At 38.3% G+C, this 17,097-nt stretch overlaps 1 protein-coding gene across 3 annotated transcripts; it reads left to right on the top strand.

Moving 5' to 3' along the window:
• Positions 1-1,795: 1,795 nt before the first annotated feature.
• On the top strand, positions 1,796-16,673 carry JAC1 (J-domain protein required for chloroplast accumulation response 1). Of its 3 annotated transcripts, none has more exons than XM_086584158.1 (9): positions 1,796-2,491; positions 3,011-4,272; positions 4,360-4,751; positions 4,848-4,956; positions 13,923-13,981; positions 14,421-14,486; positions 14,571-14,648; positions 15,287-15,463; positions 16,472-16,673. In XM_086584158.1, the coding sequence occupies exons 1-9, from the start codon at positions 2,016-2,018 to the stop codon at positions 16,508-16,510; spliced, it is 2,658 nt and encodes an 885-aa protein (XP_086440284.1). In that variant the 5' UTR covers positions 1,796-2,015; the 3' UTR covers positions 16,511-16,673. The 3 variants fall into 3 exon arrangements, 2 of the variants coding, with proteins under 2 accessions (XP_086440284.1, XP_086440285.1); XM_086584159.1 differs by having other exon boundaries at positions 15,287-15,516; XR_015208806.1 differs by lacking the exons at positions 14,421-14,486; positions 14,571-14,648; positions 15,287-15,463; positions 16,472-16,673 and having other exon boundaries at positions 4,837-4,956.
• The last annotated feature ends 424 nt before the right edge of the window (positions 16,674-17,097 follow it).

The raw sequence follows: 17,097 nt of genomic DNA, 5'->3' as shown, positions 1-17,097 counted from the left end.
AAGCGTTTCGTTGCGTAACTGAGTTCTCTGCCACTTTGGCGTATTTTTTACTAGATTATAACAATATTGTCATATCCATGATTTTCCAGTAATAGCCACATAAGTTGCTGCTGCGTCTGTACTCTATAAGCTACGTTTATTAAAAAAAAATATAATAATAATAATATCAAGTAGTATATAAATAAAGTATAAATTAAACAAAGTATAAACGAATCTTACAATGTCTTCACATCCCTACCCACTTGGAGGTTGTTCTTCAAGCTTTCTTAATATATCATGATATTTGTTGAAGAACAGTAAAAGAATCGCCCAACGTTGTGAGACTCCCTTCCACTTATGGTTGCGGTCAAAATCTTGAATTTCATTCATCATAGTCATAATTCGTTCCCAATAAACTTGTCACAATTGATCATTCCCTACTATAGGATCTTCTCTAATCTCAATCCACACTCTAGTAATAGTAATATTTTATTCATTTGTCCAACTTGGGTCCGTGTATTATTTTGGTTGTGACATTGAGAGTGTTGTGTGTGAAATGGTTGAGTTGTTTAATAAGAATGTTTGAGTTGAGTATATGTAAAATGAAAAAGGAGATGAGTGTAAATATATAGATGTAGAATTCCGAGCGTTTTTTTCTCATTGGAGCACGCGACATTGGCAATGACGCGTGACATTAGTAGTGCCGCGCGACAATACCACTAGCGCGTGGTGTTAGTCAAAGTAAAAAAAAAATTGGGCGACATTTGCAATGGCATGTGACATTACCAATGTCGCTCCGTATCCAAATTGCCAAATTTGCGAACAAGAATGCGAATAAAGCAGGTAATGCGACCGAATTTGAAGCCACCTAGAGATGAAATTCCCAAAAAATTTAAAGTTTTTCTTCAAATTTGAATAATTTGACAAATTATACTACCACCTAGAGATGCTTTAGGTTCAATTCCCATTACTAACAAATAATTTTTGAGAAATCAATTGTTATATTTCGGACTTGGGCCAAGCACAATCAGTTTTGAGTCCGAAAGGACTTAGGCAGCGCTGGGCTTAGACTTAACAAAATTGTTATCGAACCAGACCTGGACACACCTAGGTCCGGCTCGTTGACAGCCCTACCGTGAACAAGTGAACAAACCTGGGCTGAGCGATAAGTGAGCAGTTTAGCTATTTTCCACTGTGAATTGTATTTAAGCTGATCTTTATCGAGTCGAGCACTCGAGCTTCACTAAATAAAAACAAGCCCCAGCCGAGCCTAAGCAACTCGGCATGAGTTCCACCCCTACGCCTACGCCTAGCTAGCAAGAAAGTCGTCCATCTGTCACAATCCCGATCCAAATTTTACTTCATAAATGCACAATTTGGTATTGGATGATGGAAGTCGGCAGTACATATATATATATATATATATATATATATATATATATATATATATTTTGGGTAAATGATAAGATACGCGTACTGTAAGAAAAATGACCGCATATCCCACTGGTGTGTTGCATCCAAATATACAAATTTTGGTGTACAATTTGTATTTTATTTGTCATTCTAAACTCCACTGAAATTCAGTACTTTTTTCTCGACCAGTCACAATCCTCAAATTCTCCATCTAGACATCTAGCTAAATAATAAAAAAGACCAAAAAGAAAAATTTGTGGTGGTCATTCAAGTGTATTAGATTTCCCAAATGTAGTCGTGACTTTTGGTAGTTTTGTGTGTGGAGTGTGAACTGTGAAGTGAGCTGGATTTCTCAATAATTAAAACTTGAATAAATTAGGCGCCAATAGATAGATAATTGATTGAGTCTCAAACGAGGAATGTCTCCTCCAAACTAGCCCGCCTTATCCAAACAAATCCAAAACATTCTTCTCCTAAACTTGTGGCTCCAACTCCACTCAACCATACCATTCTTGTTTTCTTCCCCCTCAAAACTTTCCTCTCCACAATAATCTCCCTTATTATATTACCTAATACATTTTTTTCCATATACATACGTAGAAAAGTAATAACTTGAACAACACATGGAGAGTTTTTCGAGTAGAGAGAATGTATTACTAGGATACATACCAAGAAGAAGAACATCATTAAACTCACTTAAAACTTCATCATCAAGAAACTCAAACTCAGAAGAAGTTGACTTCCACGACGTCTTTGGTGGACCGCCGAGGCGTTCTTCGATACAAGATTTGCGTCGTCGTCGTCGTAGCAGTAGTAGTCCTGGAGAATATACTGATTCAAATGAAGAAGAAACTGCCATGTATTCGTTTCGTGATCCTTGGTCTGGTTTGAATGAGAAGCCAGTTTTTGGTGAGGAGAATTTGAGTAGAAGGAAATATCCTAGTGATGATTTCTTTGATGATATTTTTAGAGGTGATGAGTCTTCGAGTAGCAAGGATCCTTTTTCTTCCACACCGGGTTCTAGAATTTCTAGCCCTTCTAGATCACGCTCGTTGCATTCTGAATCGTTTCGTGCTTCTTTATTACCTCCTATGCTCAGGTGTTTTAAAACTCTTCCCTGTTTCCTGTTTAGTGTAATTTGATTGTATGTCAAAATGTCAAACTGACCATGGTGCCAGTTGTACTTGTTTTTCGATTGAAGGTTTGCTGGACATTTAAGTTTTGCTTAGGAATGTAGTAGCATATATGAAACATTTTCAAATGCAAATTCAATTGGTGTCTTTGATTGATGGGAAAATTATTTTGCAGTTTGTTTTTATTGAATAGAGGAAATGCTGCATATATTAGCAATCAAACTTACTTGTTATTTTTCAACACAGTTATACACAAGTGATTGTTTTTTGTCATTACTGCAACTTTGTTTATGGTATTTCTCAGGCTGACATCTCAATTGCATTGGTTGCCTTCTAGAATATAAACCATTTGAATTTCCAATGTCTTTCTTTTGATATTTTGTTATCCTCTGTGATTATGGCAGCATTCTTCTGTATTTGTCAAACTTCAGTTATGCTAATCGTTGACATTTTACGTGAATTGCGCCTGCTTTCACTTTTTTCAGTCTTCCAGTCAAAATGCCCAGAGAGATGGATTCTCCAGCTTTTCTTGCTCAGAGTCGTAGTTTACGCAAGAGCAAGGAGACTGCTCCCCCAGGCTCACCTACGTCTAGGTTTTCAGCACAGGTCTTTCAAGGACAAGAGTCATTGAAAAATGATTCACTGTCTTCTTATAGACAAAGTTCGTTATCCAAAGGATTTTCTCTCAGCAGTGAGGAGTCTGCACAAGCCTCTAAATCTCAAAGTGAGGACCAGTGTAAAGTGGATTCAAATAGTCCACAAGTCACCTACAATAGCAACCAGTTCCACTTTTCTATTTACAAGTGGGCAAGTAAAGGAGTACCTGCAAATGTATTACAGCCTCTTCGAGAAGTAAATAAGTTGAGCCCAACAGAGAATAGTAAAACCGGCAACAGAGTTTTTGAATATGCCGCATCGGTTTCTGTTAGCGTGGAGCTTCTCTCAGGCAATGATAATATGTTGGCAGAGAATGAGTCTTTACAAGGGATCCAAGAAAATCACGATGATAATTTAGTTCTTAATGCCAAGACTGATTTGAGAGATTCATCTGAAATTGGTGAAGAAGTAATACCTGTAAAACCAGAGACGAGATCTCGTACTAATCTTCAAAATATTTTTAAAAAGGTTCAAGGAAATCTCTTGCCACAAATTTCAGGGAAAGAAATCAAATCTGGTTCTGGTGCATCTGGTGTTGAGAAAGGTTCACTTGGGGGCGCAAAAAAAAGGATGCCTGCTTCGAAGAAAGAGGAATCCAAACTGGAAGAACCTCTGTATTGCCTATTAAATGATACTAGACCTGGTTGGGGGGACTCGGAGAAAAGAATGCCCATTTCAAAGAAAGAAGAACCCGAACCCGAAGAACCTCTATATAGCTTACTAAAGGATATTAAACATGCTTCTTGTGTATCTGGTGCTGACATAGGTTCATTTGGGGGATCAGAGGAAAAGATACCTGTTTTAAAAAAAGAGGCCACCAAAGACGAAGAACCTCTATATTGCCTGATAAAGGACATCAAACCTGTTTCCGGTACATCTGGTGCAGACCACGGTTCAGTTGGGGGTACAGAGAAAGTGGTGCCCAATTCTAGAAGTCAAGTATCGGAATGCGGAGAACCTCTTTATTGTCTGTTAAAGGAAACTAATCATGATTCTGGCACTGAAACAAGGATGTCTTCTGCTGAGAAAATTTCAGCAAAACCAGAAGAACCTTTATACTGCCTGTTAAAAGACGATTCCAAAAGACATGGTAAGTCTTGTACAACAAGGTCAGTTTTGTTTGTATCACCATAGAGCAAGGTAATTCTTAAGCTTTCATGATTTCTCTTGCATGTAGCAAATGGAAAGGCTGCTGATAAGGCAAGAACGAGAAAAGGCATTGTCAATAGCACTCAAACATCAGCTGGCGATGAAGTTGGGAAGAAGGTAGAGAAAGAGACTGGAAAGCAAAACATTTCCAATCTTGCCAAAGCAACTACCTCTATCTCGCAACACTCGCCAGTCAACTCGGTAGAAAAACTTGGAAGCAAAGAATTCAAAGGAAAGGTCAAAGAATTTGAGAAAATTATCAACCAGGAAGCTCCTTCGAAACCCTTGGACAAGGTAGAAACTCATGACCAGGACTGTAGCATCACAGATATTGGTGCCGCTAGAGTAGAGGATCAAGCAAGCGTTTGTGCAGCCAAGGACGATCAGAAGAACAGAACAGTTACAGATGCTCCTTTCAGGGTAAGTTACTTAAAATCATTTTGAGCATTTCTACTCGTGTGTTCTGATTCAAGCAACTTAGTCTGCCATACCAAAATATGAAAAGCTATGTTTCAGGTTGATCAAAGTTTGAAAAGATCTGCCAAGCGTCAACCTGTAATCAAAACAGTAGATGATGTTATAAACTTTTCCCTTGGAAGAAATGGCAACCCACCATCATGTTCTGGTTAGTCTTTAATAATTCTTTTCAAGTCAAAAAATATGTCCACTCAATCTTAAGGACTTTTAAGTACGAATTTTTCCTGCATGCCATCCCTCATGTTCACTTCCATTTATCTTGATATTATTGGTATTCTTTGAAAAACTTTGCTTTTATGACTCTTTCTCTAAGTGCATTGCTTTATCAATGGAACTTCAAATTACGAATTAAGAAGATAAAGCGAAGAGAGAAAACAGAGAAGACGAGAATGAGTAGTGGTTCCCACCCTTCTCTCTCTCATATGTTATATATTTGTGTGCGGAAATAGGTTTGGACGACTTGAATACACAATGTACACCAATAGTCGACCAACCACCACCCGCATAAGTAATAGATACCAAGCACCCAATCACTAAAAGTACGAACTGACACACTTTTCCTTAAGGTAGTATAAAAGCTCACGACAATAGCTTTGTGAAGATGTCTTCAAGCTGGTCTATAGACTTGACAAAGGGAGTGACAATCTTCTCATGCATCATAAGATCCTTGATCAGGTGACATTCAAACTCATTTTGTTTCATACCTCATGAAACACACGATTACTAGCTATAATAATCTGCCTTGATTGTCACAACATCTGCAAGGGAGAAGAAGACACGATACCTCTAATGAAGTAGAGCTTGTACCTATAACATTTGGAATGTGGTGTGCTCCAGATCCCAGTATTCTGCCTCTGCAGTCAAGCGAGCTAAAAGACTTCGTTTCTTACTAGCCACGTCACGAGATTGTCTACAACAAAAGTATATATATTACTCGTGTCAATCACTGGGACCACCTGCCTAATCAGTATCAAATGAAACTGAGGCAGTCAATATGACATTCCTTTGCCATAGGCACCCTTTCAGTATCAAAGAAATCAGCAAATAAGCTCCCAAAGTGATCAGCGAGGTACATGTAATAGTGACTAACAAAACTAACCACAACAGCCAATGTCCGGATGTGTAGGAGGAATTAAGCACACCTACACAAATCAACTGTCAACATCAACATCACAGTAATGTAAGAGGTGGCACTTCTACAAGAGGAAGTTTTAGAGGTGGCTCTGCTACTAAAGGTGGAACATCATCTAGAGGTGGCCTAACTGTTAGTATGGGTGCTTCTAACAGAGGAGGCTCAACTGGTAGGGCAGTATCATATGAGAAAGACCTTATAAATGTCTTGGCAGTTGGGACTCAAGAGATGAACATTTTGGAGTTAGCTAATGCGAGTGAAGGAGAATTAGAAGATGACCTCCTTGAACCCGAACGCGAATTATTTGTAGATCATGTTCCTAAGAGTACATCAGGGTATACAACCCAGTCTAAGGATCAAAGCGAATAGAGTGTTGTGAATCCAAAAAGAAGCAAAAGAATACAAGAGTGTTCTTCGGGAGAAGTAGAGCCCACTCTTGCAATGATGAAAAAGGTAAAGTCAATAGTTAAAAACAGAAGGATGAGGAATCTTGAGGTCTACACCAAAGAGTTTTGGGATGACACTCTAGGACTCACTTATGTGTGTTGTGCTTGCGAGGGTTTCTTCTGTGACTATGAGAAAGCGCAGACTCATCTTAGAAAGGATCATCTAAAGATAGTGAAGCGATTAATGGCCAAAAAGTAAGAGAATGAGATAGCATTGCTATCACTTCATTCTTGATCGAGGACCCATTGTGATATGTGTAGCTAGTGAGTAATCTCATCTATGTCAAGCTTGTTGCTTGTTGATTTTGTAAGGCTTTGTGTGCTTCCCTAATGATCTAACTCTTAGGGAGGCTTTGTAAGGTTCAACGTTCAATAAACACGTACAGGTGAGGGTCTGCCTTAACCCCATAACCATTTCAAAAAAATAAAAATAAAAATAAAAATAAATCTTGACAAAACAAGAACCAAAGAGAATTGAGTTTTTTTTTTTCATTCTTGAGTATCTTTTCTTTTATCTTCTCGAGAGTAAAAAATATAACCTAGATACCAATCCATTCCGATCTAGAAAAAGTGGTGTTGTGTCATATTTTCCAATTTTCAGGTAGGGTCTAGTTCCTGTAAATCATAACCGATTATCCAAATGTTAACGGATTGTTTCTGAATCTAATAGGTTCCAATCTGTGACGGACCCAATGTACTTATACACACTAGGTACTTATAAAATCCTGCATATTCAAACTTCCTAAAATAAAATAGAAATAAAATTGTTGAACCTACAATTAAGTTAAGTAAAATTATTTTATTGCTAAAGAAGAAAGTTTAGAAAGAAATGAGAGGAAAAAGAGAGTGCGGCTTAATTATGCAACGATCCCCCCATCCTACCCCATTGATATTGTCCCTATTCTTCCATTACAAACCTCCTTCAATGTGGGGTTTTGTCCAGACGGGACTTCCCAGGAGGTCACCTATCCTGAAAACTACTCCCTTCAATGTGGGGTTTTGTCTAGACAGGACTTCCCAGGAGGTCACCCATCCTGAAAACTACTCTCGCCTGAGCACGCTGAGCACGCTTAACTGTGGAGTTCTCACAAACCCTGTTGGAAATGTGAATGAATTTGTGTCCTCATGGGTTTGAACCCATGACCTTTTGTATCTACTACACTCTAATGTGGGGGGCTTTAGTCCCACATTGGTTACTAAACTTAAGACTCTTAAGTTTATATTGGTTGTGTCCTTATGGAGGGATAGTGTAGAGATATAAGGAGGTGCTTTCGCTGCACACAAAGGCGCCCTTGGTTTGGGGGCTCTCGGGAGGTGGGAGCTCCGAAAACCTTAGTCTTGGCGTGTGCCCACACACGCCGCGCGGGTGCAAATCCACCCAATGGGCTTCGCGTGGAGTGCGAATCTTGGGCTTGTTTTTGCGAGAATCTTTTGGTCTTCTTTCTTTCCAAAAATAAAACCGTGAACCGTTTCAAAATCTTTCCTTCGATTCGAAATAACACGTTTTTGCTCTCACATTAAAATCGGGCGTGACTCTCGCCTGAGGGGCGAAGCGGATCTATAAAACAAAACACTCTCTTGTTTATCAAGAGAGAAGCGAACGCAGCCTTTTATGTTTTAGTTCTTCAAATCAAAACCTAGTCCGAGTATCACCGAGAGTTTCTCTTGGCGGTCATTGGTCGGGTGACACGCTTCGTCCATTGTTGTATCCCGGGAGACGGACGCTGAGGTCGGCGGCAACCATACCGGGCGTTTTTAAATCTTTAAGGAAATTGTGCCGAAACCACAATCCTCGATGATAAGTTTTACCGCTTTATTATTATTGTTTTTTCAATACTAGATTCATACAATCTTAAGGCGAAAAATTCGATTGTCTAATAACGATCCGTTATTATCTAGTATTGTGCTCGTTGTTGTTAATAATCTTGCTAAGATGGAAAAACCTAGTGGTAAGTCCGTCAAGCCCGAAATTTTGATGGCAGAAATTTTAAAAGCCGCGATGAAAAAATGAGATTTTATCGACTACTCGAAATTGGTTGAATGGATTTCGATTGAGAAACCCATTTACAATGAAAATGAAGATGAACCCGGTCGATTACGGTGGTGTGGATGGATGGGAAAAGAAAGACTATTTATGTAGAAATTATATACTTGATTGTCTTTCCCTTGATTTGTATGATGTTTATCTTTGTGTAATCACGCTTCTTGAATTGTGGAGTTTACTTGATAAGAAGTATGCTAACAAGATCACGGGTTCTAAGAAGTTTCTTGTAGGAAAAGTTCGAATTCAAGATGGAAGATGGGAAATCATTGTTTCTCGAGTGGAGGAGCCGCAAATAATTATTCATGAGATTTTTGCAGGAAGGTTATAAAATCTGCAAAGGTTTCGTGTCATTCGTCCATCATTGAGAAACTCCCTTCCTCGTGGAAGGAGTACAAAAACAGTCTCAAACATAAGAAGAAAGAGATGACCCTAGAAGATCGATCGTCAACCTTCGGATCGAGGAGGATAACAGGAAGGCTGAAATCAATGTGGAGACTTGAAATGAAGGCTAAAGCTAACCCGGTTGAAGGTAACGCCGCTAGTTCTTCTAAGTCTAAATCAACTAAATTCCCGTAAAAAAAACCATATCGCGAACAAGAATAAAATGCAGTCCCAACCTCACTTTAAAAAGAAACCTTACAATCGAAATTCATTGCTATGTGTGCGGATCTCGAGGTCATATAGCCCCGACCAGTAAATTCAAAAAGGTCCGAATGATGGGAAGAAAGACAAGGCACAAGCAAATGTAGTTCGGGATGGTAACTTTTCTCTGCGTGGTTCTTGAGGTTAACTTGGTGAGTAACATGATTTGGTGGGTAGACAGACAACTACCAAACAAACACATCTGTGGCACTAAAAGTGCATTTCGTCCTTCACTCCTCCGGGAGAAGGAGAAAGTCCGTTCATGGGTAACTCATCCGCTTCAGAGTTGAAGGAAAAGGGACATTAATTTGAAGTTCACTTCGAAATGTTCTTAATTTGAAGGATGTTCTTTATGTTCCCGATATTAGGAAAAATCTGGTTCGGTTCCCTTTTAAGTAAGAAGGGTTCAAACTTGTCTTTGAGTCGGACAAATTTGTTCGACTAAGGGGAGCCTTTGTGGGTAAAGGTTATTTAGATGAAGGCTTGTTTAAGCTCAATGTAACTGATTTTGAATTTAATAAAGCATCTACTTCTTCTTATATGGTTGAGTCATTTGATCTGTGGCATAGTAGACTTGGACACGTTAATAATGGTTCAATTAAAAAACTGATGCATCTAGGGAACATATCCAAGAATACTATTTCTGAAAACAAGAAATGTGAAGTATGTGTAGAATCTAAATATGCTAGGAAACCTTTCAAAAAGGTAGAAAGAAACACTGAGTTGTTGGCATTGATTCACACTGACTTATGTGATCTTAAAGGTTACATGACTAGAGGAGGTAATAAATATTTTGTTACTTTCATTGATGATGCTTCACGTTTCTGTCATGTTTATCTTCTTAAGAGTAAGGATGATAGCTTAGCTAAATTTATTTCCTTTAAAACTGAAGTTGAGAACCAGTTAGACAAGAAAATAAAAATAGTTAGGTCTGATAGAGGAGGTGAATATTCTCGTCCTTTCAATAAATATTGTGAAAATAATGGTATTGTACATGAGACCATCGCCCACTTATGCTCCCCGATCAATGGGATAGCAGAGAGAGAAAAAATAGGACTCTCAAAGATATGATCAATTCAATCGATCAATAGCTCTGGGCTTCTATGAACCTATGGGGAGGCTTTGCTAACGGCCCATTATATTCTCAATAAGATACCTTTTAAAGACACGATAAAACTCCATATGAGATGTGGAAAAATAGGACACCGACTTATAGATTCTTTAAAGTGTGGGGGTGTTTGGCGAAGGTATCTATACCAACACCCAAGAGGACTAAACTTGGCCCTAAAACGTAGATTGTGTCTTTTTATTGGGTATGCACGAATAGCGGTGCCTATAGGTTTTAGTTTTCAAATCTAAAAATAAATTTGTTGATGATAATACCATTATTGAGTCTAGGGATCTTTGTCTTTTTGAGGATAAATTCCCATTTATTGAGAGATCCGGAGGGACTCGAAGTTCTTCTAGACTTGCTCCTAGAGTTCGAGAAGATTCTTCTGGCGAAGATGAAATTGAACTTCGGAGGAGGAGCAAGAGAGACCTAGGACTAACACCTCTTTTGGACTGATTTCCTTACTTTCTTAGTAGAGGAGGATCCTCGACCCTATTCGAGAGGCCATGTCATCTTCCTCGATCGCGCGATTTTTGGAGAGAGGCCATTCTAAGTGAATATGAGTCCATTATAACCAATAACACTTGGGAGCTGGTTGAGTTGCCCCCCCGGTAGTAAAACTATTGGAAATAAATGGTTATTTAGAAAGAAACTTAAAGGCGGATGGATCCATTGATAAATATAAAGCGAGATTAGTAGCAAAAGGCTATAAAACAGAGAGAAGGGTTTGATTTCTTTGATACCTACTCTCTGTGGACGAGGATTACATCTATCGAAATGTTAATAGCCTTTGCTTCTACTTCGTAATCTAAATAATTCACCAAATGGACGTTAAAAACGGCATTTCTAAATGGGGAATTACAAGAGGAGATATATATGGATCACCCGGAAGGGTTTGTATTAGAAGGCCTTGAGAGAAAAGTTTGTAGGCTAAAGAAATCTCTTTATGGTCTCAAACAAGCTCCTAAACAAATGGCATGAGAAATTTGATAGTGTGCTAATCTCTCTAATGGTTTTAATATTAATGAGGCGGATAAATGCATTTATTGCAAATTTGAGGAACAATCTGGTGTAATTATCCTGCTTTTATATGTGGATGACATGTTGATCATTGGAACCAGTTTAGAGACCGTCCAATAAGACTAAATCTTTTTGAGTAAGCATTTTGACATGAAAGATTTGGGTATTCTTTGATGTCATTCTTGGCATTAAGATTGTGTATAATTACGATGGAATTACTTTGTCTCAATCTCATTATGTAGAGAAAAATGCTTAAAAGATTTAATCAATTTGATTTGTGTACCGCCGAACACCATATGATCCTAGTATACATTTGACAAAAAATACTTTGGATTAGGTGTATCTCCTTTTAGAGTTTTCTAGGGTTATAGGTAGTCTCATGTATCTTATGAACTGCACTAGACCCGACATAGCTTACGCGGTAAGCAAACTTAGTAGATACACCATAAATCCCAAAGAATGAGCATTGGGATGCTCTTATCGAGTATTGAGATATTTGAAATACACTTCAAATTATGGTGTTCATTATGGCGGATATCCAAATTGCTTGAGGGGAATACAGTGATGCCAATTGGATTGTCGATTCTCGGAATCTAAATCCACTAGTGGTTATGTGTTCACTATGGCGGGGGTGCAGGTGTCTTGGAAATCATCTAAGCAAACTTGCATTGCCGCTCCACTATGGAATCTGAGTTTATAGCTTTAGACAAAGCTAGTGAGGAAGCAGAGTGGATCGGGAATTTTTGATGGATATCCCGCTTTGGCCTAAAACCTGCTCCACCTGTCTCTATTCACTGTGATAGCCAAGTTGCTATCTTGAGGGCCAAAAATACTTCCTATAATGGGAAATCTCGACATATTCGTCGAAGACATAACACTGTGCGACAGTTGTTAAGAGATGGGATCATAGCTATTGACTTTGTGAGGTCAAAAGAAAATTTAGGCGATCCTTTAACTAAAGGCACGGCTAGAGAGCTTTGTTTTAGTACATCGAGGGGATGGGGCTAAAGTCTATTAAAGACTAATTGCCTATTTAATTAAATCACCGATAACTCCACACCCAACCTTCGTGAATGGAGATCCCGGGATCAAGGTTCAATGGGGAAACAAGTTATCTGGCGTGATTTGTGGGGTACTACACCTAGAGTGAAAACTCGTACCCATCCCTATGATGTAGTAGTACCCCATTTGTATCTTTTAAAGGATGAGTGAATACTCTTAATGCTTTCTATAGCCGGTTTTTCGATTGGGGTGTAATGATACATGCACTCCGATAGAGGCACCTATATGAGTGAGGAAGTAAAAAGCCGCTTCCTATGAGAACTTATAGGCTTGTTCTCTAGAGCACTCATGAAACCAGGAAGCTCATGGCTATAATGAGCCTGGAGGGAACTCTATGATGATTTTTTGAAGTTATGTGTGTTACCCGTTGACTAGGCTTACATATATGTTGAGCAGTTCAAGACTAAGGTCACCGGGTCAACTAGTAATCCCGACAGACAAACACCACCGCGAAGGTTCAAGTCGTTATGACACCTTCACCCATTCATAACTTCTTCATACTCCGACATTCTTGTTTTGTTTTTTTTTTTCTTCGTTTCTTAATAATTCCATTCATGTGGGGATTGTTGGAAATGTGAATGAATTTGTGTCCTCATGGGTTTGAACCCATGACCTTTTTGTATCTACTACACTCTAATGTGGGGGCTTTAGTCCCACATTGGTTACTAAACTTAAGACTCTTAAGTTTATATTGGTTGTGTCCTTATGGAGGGATAGTGTAGATATATAAGGAGGTGCTGCTCGCGCACACAAAGCGCGCCCCTTGGTTTGGGGGCTCGGGGAGGTGGGAGCTCCAGAAAAAACCTTAGTCTGCGCGGCCCCACACACGCCGCCAAGAGGGGGGTGCAAATCCACCCAATGGGCTTCAGCGTGGAGTGCGATCGGGCTTGTTTTTGCAGAATCTTTTGGTCTTCTTTCTTTCCAAAAATAAAAGCGTAACCGTTTCAAAATCTTTCCTTCGATTCGAAATCAACACGCTTTTTGCTCTCACATTAAAAATCGGGCGTGACTCTCGCCAGGGCGAAAGTGGCAGATCTATAAAACAAAACACTCTCTTGTTTATCAAGAGAGCGAAACGCAGCTTACTGTTTTAGTTCTTCAAATCAAAAACCTAGTCTGGAGTATCCTGAGAGTTTCTACTGAGCAGGTCATTGGCTGGTGACACGCTCGTCCATTGTTGTATCCTGGGAGACGGACGCTTGAGGCTGGCAGCAACCATACCGGCGGCGTTTTTCGTCTTAAGGAAATTGTGCCGAGCACAATCCTCAGTGATAAGTTTTACCTGCTTTATTATTACTGTTTTTCAATACTAGATTCATACAAACCCCACATCCAATTGTGCTTGAAAAGGCCTCGACACTAGAATTTGAAAGATAATTAGTTAATTACTCATAACCAGGATCTTTGGACAGCCACCTAAACGAAGTGGGACCACACCATGACACAACCGTCACCCATCACAGGGTTAGGTGCCTTTCCATCATACCCCTCCTTGGGTATGATTGTAGATAGATTTAAGTTTTTGGGTAGTGGTGGTGACACACACACACACACACACACACTCTTCTATCTAAACGCATTCTTATGATAGTAGTGATTTTCAGAGATTTACTTCTTATAATTTATTCATATTGTTTTCTTTTTTTTTCAAACACAGATGTTGAAAACTTTGAGGTTAACTTAAAGGAATCTCATTATGAAGATCTTAATTGCACGGTATGGAACTTTTCTTTTCTTCATATGAGATTTAAATGATTGTTTTGTGTGTTACTAAAATGTGAAATGAAATTAGTATAGCATATAATTTTTTTTCTGTGTGTACTGGAATTGTCATAGACGAGACATCTGTTTCTAATATATTCTCAATACTAAATACTGTATTATTTAGTATACAGTATTTAGCAGGTGCTGACTAGTAAAGGCGGTAAAACCTTTGGGTAATGATACCAGAGGTTTGGGGCTCGAACCGCGCCAGCATCAAAGAGTTACTGATCTCATTTAAAACAGGCTTACCAATAAAAAAAAATACTAAATAATGTACATTTTTCTGTCATATGGCAGTTCTTGAGATTTTGAGTGTCAAAGGTGGTTCTATTCAAAATTGTTGAGATTAAGTTCATAGTCTACAGGGCTAATTATATTCATTTGTAAACAGGTCAAAGAATTATCTCAGGACCAGAACAAAGTGCCACAAGCTGCTCAAAATCAGGAAGAACTCCAAGTATTACAGGCTGTGGAATGTTTTCTACATCGTGATGCTTCTACTTCCTGCCAATTTGATAGACTGTTAATTCATTCAATGCAGGCTTCAGATGCGAAGATTAGGAAGTGGTCAAATGGGAAGGAAGGAAATATCCGTTCATTGTTATCAACTCTACAATATGTGAGTAAAGCTCTAGGAATGAACTTACCAATTTATGTTTGATACTAAACTTTGATATTTTAAGTCAACTGTTTTTGTGATCAAAATTAACCGTGTTAGGTTTGATGCCTCACTCAAAAATTAGGCAAAACAAAATGTAATATGAAAAAAGAAAGTCTTTATAAAAGTGAGATCATCCGAAATAAGTCTTAAGACATGAAATGTGTTAGTGCTATACAGAATTAAAACATTAAATGTGTTAGTGCTATACTGCTATATGTGGGTTTCCAAATCCGAACTGTAATTGTTTCACTGTATAATACCATTAGGTACTAGAAGCACTACAAAAAAAAATGTTAACTACTATATTTATGCAAAATACAGGAGGCCTTTGACTATGGACTAAACTAGAGACTTGATTAACATTTTTGAAAGTTAAAGTGACATGTCAAGTTAGTTCTGATTTGGAGTAAACCCACAACTTATAAATATGTATTTCTTAAGTATAAGGTTTAGATCAAGATTCCAAGTTCACTTTAGATTCCTATGATTAATATGTGGCGTGCTGCACTTTAAGACAGGCAGTGGCACGAGTGAATCTCTTATAGTAGAAAAACACATTTTATCTTAGAAGTTTTGCATTGTTGTTATATACACAGGTTCTTTGGCCTGAAAGTGGATGGAAACCGGTTCCACTCGTTGAGATAATTGAGGGAAATTCAGTGAGGAGAGCATATCAAAAAGCTTTATTGTGTCTGCACCCGGATAAACTGCAGCAGAAAGGTGCTGCGCCACATCAAAAGTACATTGCAGAAAAAGTTTTTGACATTTTGCAGGTAAGCTGAGCGTGAGTTCTACATGCCCAAAGTATTATGAGAAACCATCATAGGTAACTTCCTCTAAGTTTACCATCAACTTAGATATTTATTGTTTAATCAACAAGAGCCCAGACAGAAAATATGTATCACTCGGATGTGTCTTGACCCTTTGATCTTGGGCTTGATAATTGATTGTGGTGGACTATATTGCATGAGAACCACCAAGGATGAAATTAAATGCTTATTACAGCAGAAACCTTTTTCTCATTCATCGTTGTTAGCTTCCGGTTGGGAAACATGGAGCTGTAGGCAATAGAAAGTTGAGCAATGAATAGATGAATTCCAATTAACCAATTTTAACTGCCAGCAATTGATACCTATATTCATGGATGACTTTCTTAAATAAGTATTGTACGTGGTGCACTCCTATTATTAGTCTTAATATAATATTAGTTATTCAACTCACATTTTTTGCAGTCGAAGTACTCAGGGTTATTAATTATCTTACACCTTGTCTACTTTGTCATGTAAGCTGGTCTAGTTGCACCAAAACTGGCATCTTAAAGTTGAAAAAAAAAATTAGACCTCAGTTGGAGAAAAATCGAGCCTAAGTTTCTTAGATAGTCCATATATGGCAAGGAATATTGATCAAGTAGCTTTCAGAACCTTCACAAGCCGCATCTGGAGACAGTATCTCATTGTGTATAGATTAAAAGAAACATATATGTAAATGGAGCTAAAATTATGTCATAATCATCATCTATGACATTCTTTAAGACACATAACTATGATCAAGTAGAGAGTACACTCTATACTGACAATTGAAAAATGGTTTCTAGTATTTGGTTGAATTGATTAATTAACTAAAATACGTGAATTATACATCCCTGGATGCTGGATCCTGATGCCTCGTGTGAGCATATATATGTTGATAATTTGGTTATGCCCATTACTTTTGGTTCGAAGCATTCATTATGTGTGTTTATGTGGTAGAACTTGACTGAGCCGTTCTAATTTTCTCAACAGGATGCATGGACACACTTCAATTCACTTGGCTCATTTTGAGAATGATGCGTGGTCAACTTCCTTCTCAACAGAGATGGTATGTTATGTTGTTGTGGGGAATGTATTTATCATATTTGTTATTGTGGGGAATAATATATGTACATATTACTGTACATAGAGTATAAATGAGTTATTCAATGGATCTAATATTTGTTTATCCTAACACTGGAAAATGCCCAGTTCTTTTCATCCCACAAGCGCTTTTAATAGATCGCATGAGTAGAACCATGCTTATATCCATGTGTTCCTGCACGAGTTTAGGTGACTAACTTCATTAAACTTATTGACTTTGAATGCCTCCAAACTAATGTTATGGCTGTGAATGGTCTGCGCTTGGGGCATGTATATATTCCAGAATAGAAACTCCATCTTTTCTGAGTCCCCTGTGATCTTATGCCGTCAAAGAAACTTATTGAAAGGTCCAGGACCTGCTTATGACACGCATGTTACATTGGGCTTTGAATGCCTGACACAAATCTTATAAAAACCTGTTGAAGGAGAGAAAACTGGCTAATGATTTTTTAAAAAATTAATGGCAGAATCGCTGCCTTGCAGCAACCATTAGGATTCTTTCTTGCTTTAGTCCT

Source organism: Coptis chinensis, chromosome 2, assembly GCF_015680905.1.
Source record: "Coptis chinensis isolate HL-2020 chromosome 2, ASM1568090v1, whole genome shotgun sequence".
Classification (NCBI taxonomy): domain Eukaryota; kingdom Viridiplantae; phylum Streptophyta; class Magnoliopsida; order Ranunculales; family Ranunculaceae; genus Coptis; species Coptis chinensis.
Note: the sequence above shows the minus strand (reverse complement) of the source record. Positions and strands in the feature narration are given on the sequence as shown.

Bases quoted from the DNA above. Each gene is read 5' to 3' on its own strand.
- JAC1 (XM_086584158.1), top strand. From the start codon at position 2,016: ATGGAGAGTTTTTCGAGTAGAGAGAATGTATTACTAGGATACATACCA. The intron at 2,492-3,010 runs GTGTTTTAAAAC...CACTTTTTTCAG, and splicing joins TTATTACCTCCTATGCTCAG to TCTTCCAGTCAAAATGCCCA. The intron at 4,752-4,847 runs GTAAGTTACTTA...GCTATGTTTCAG, and splicing joins TTACAGATGCTCCTTTCAGG to GTTGATCAAAGTTTGAAAAG.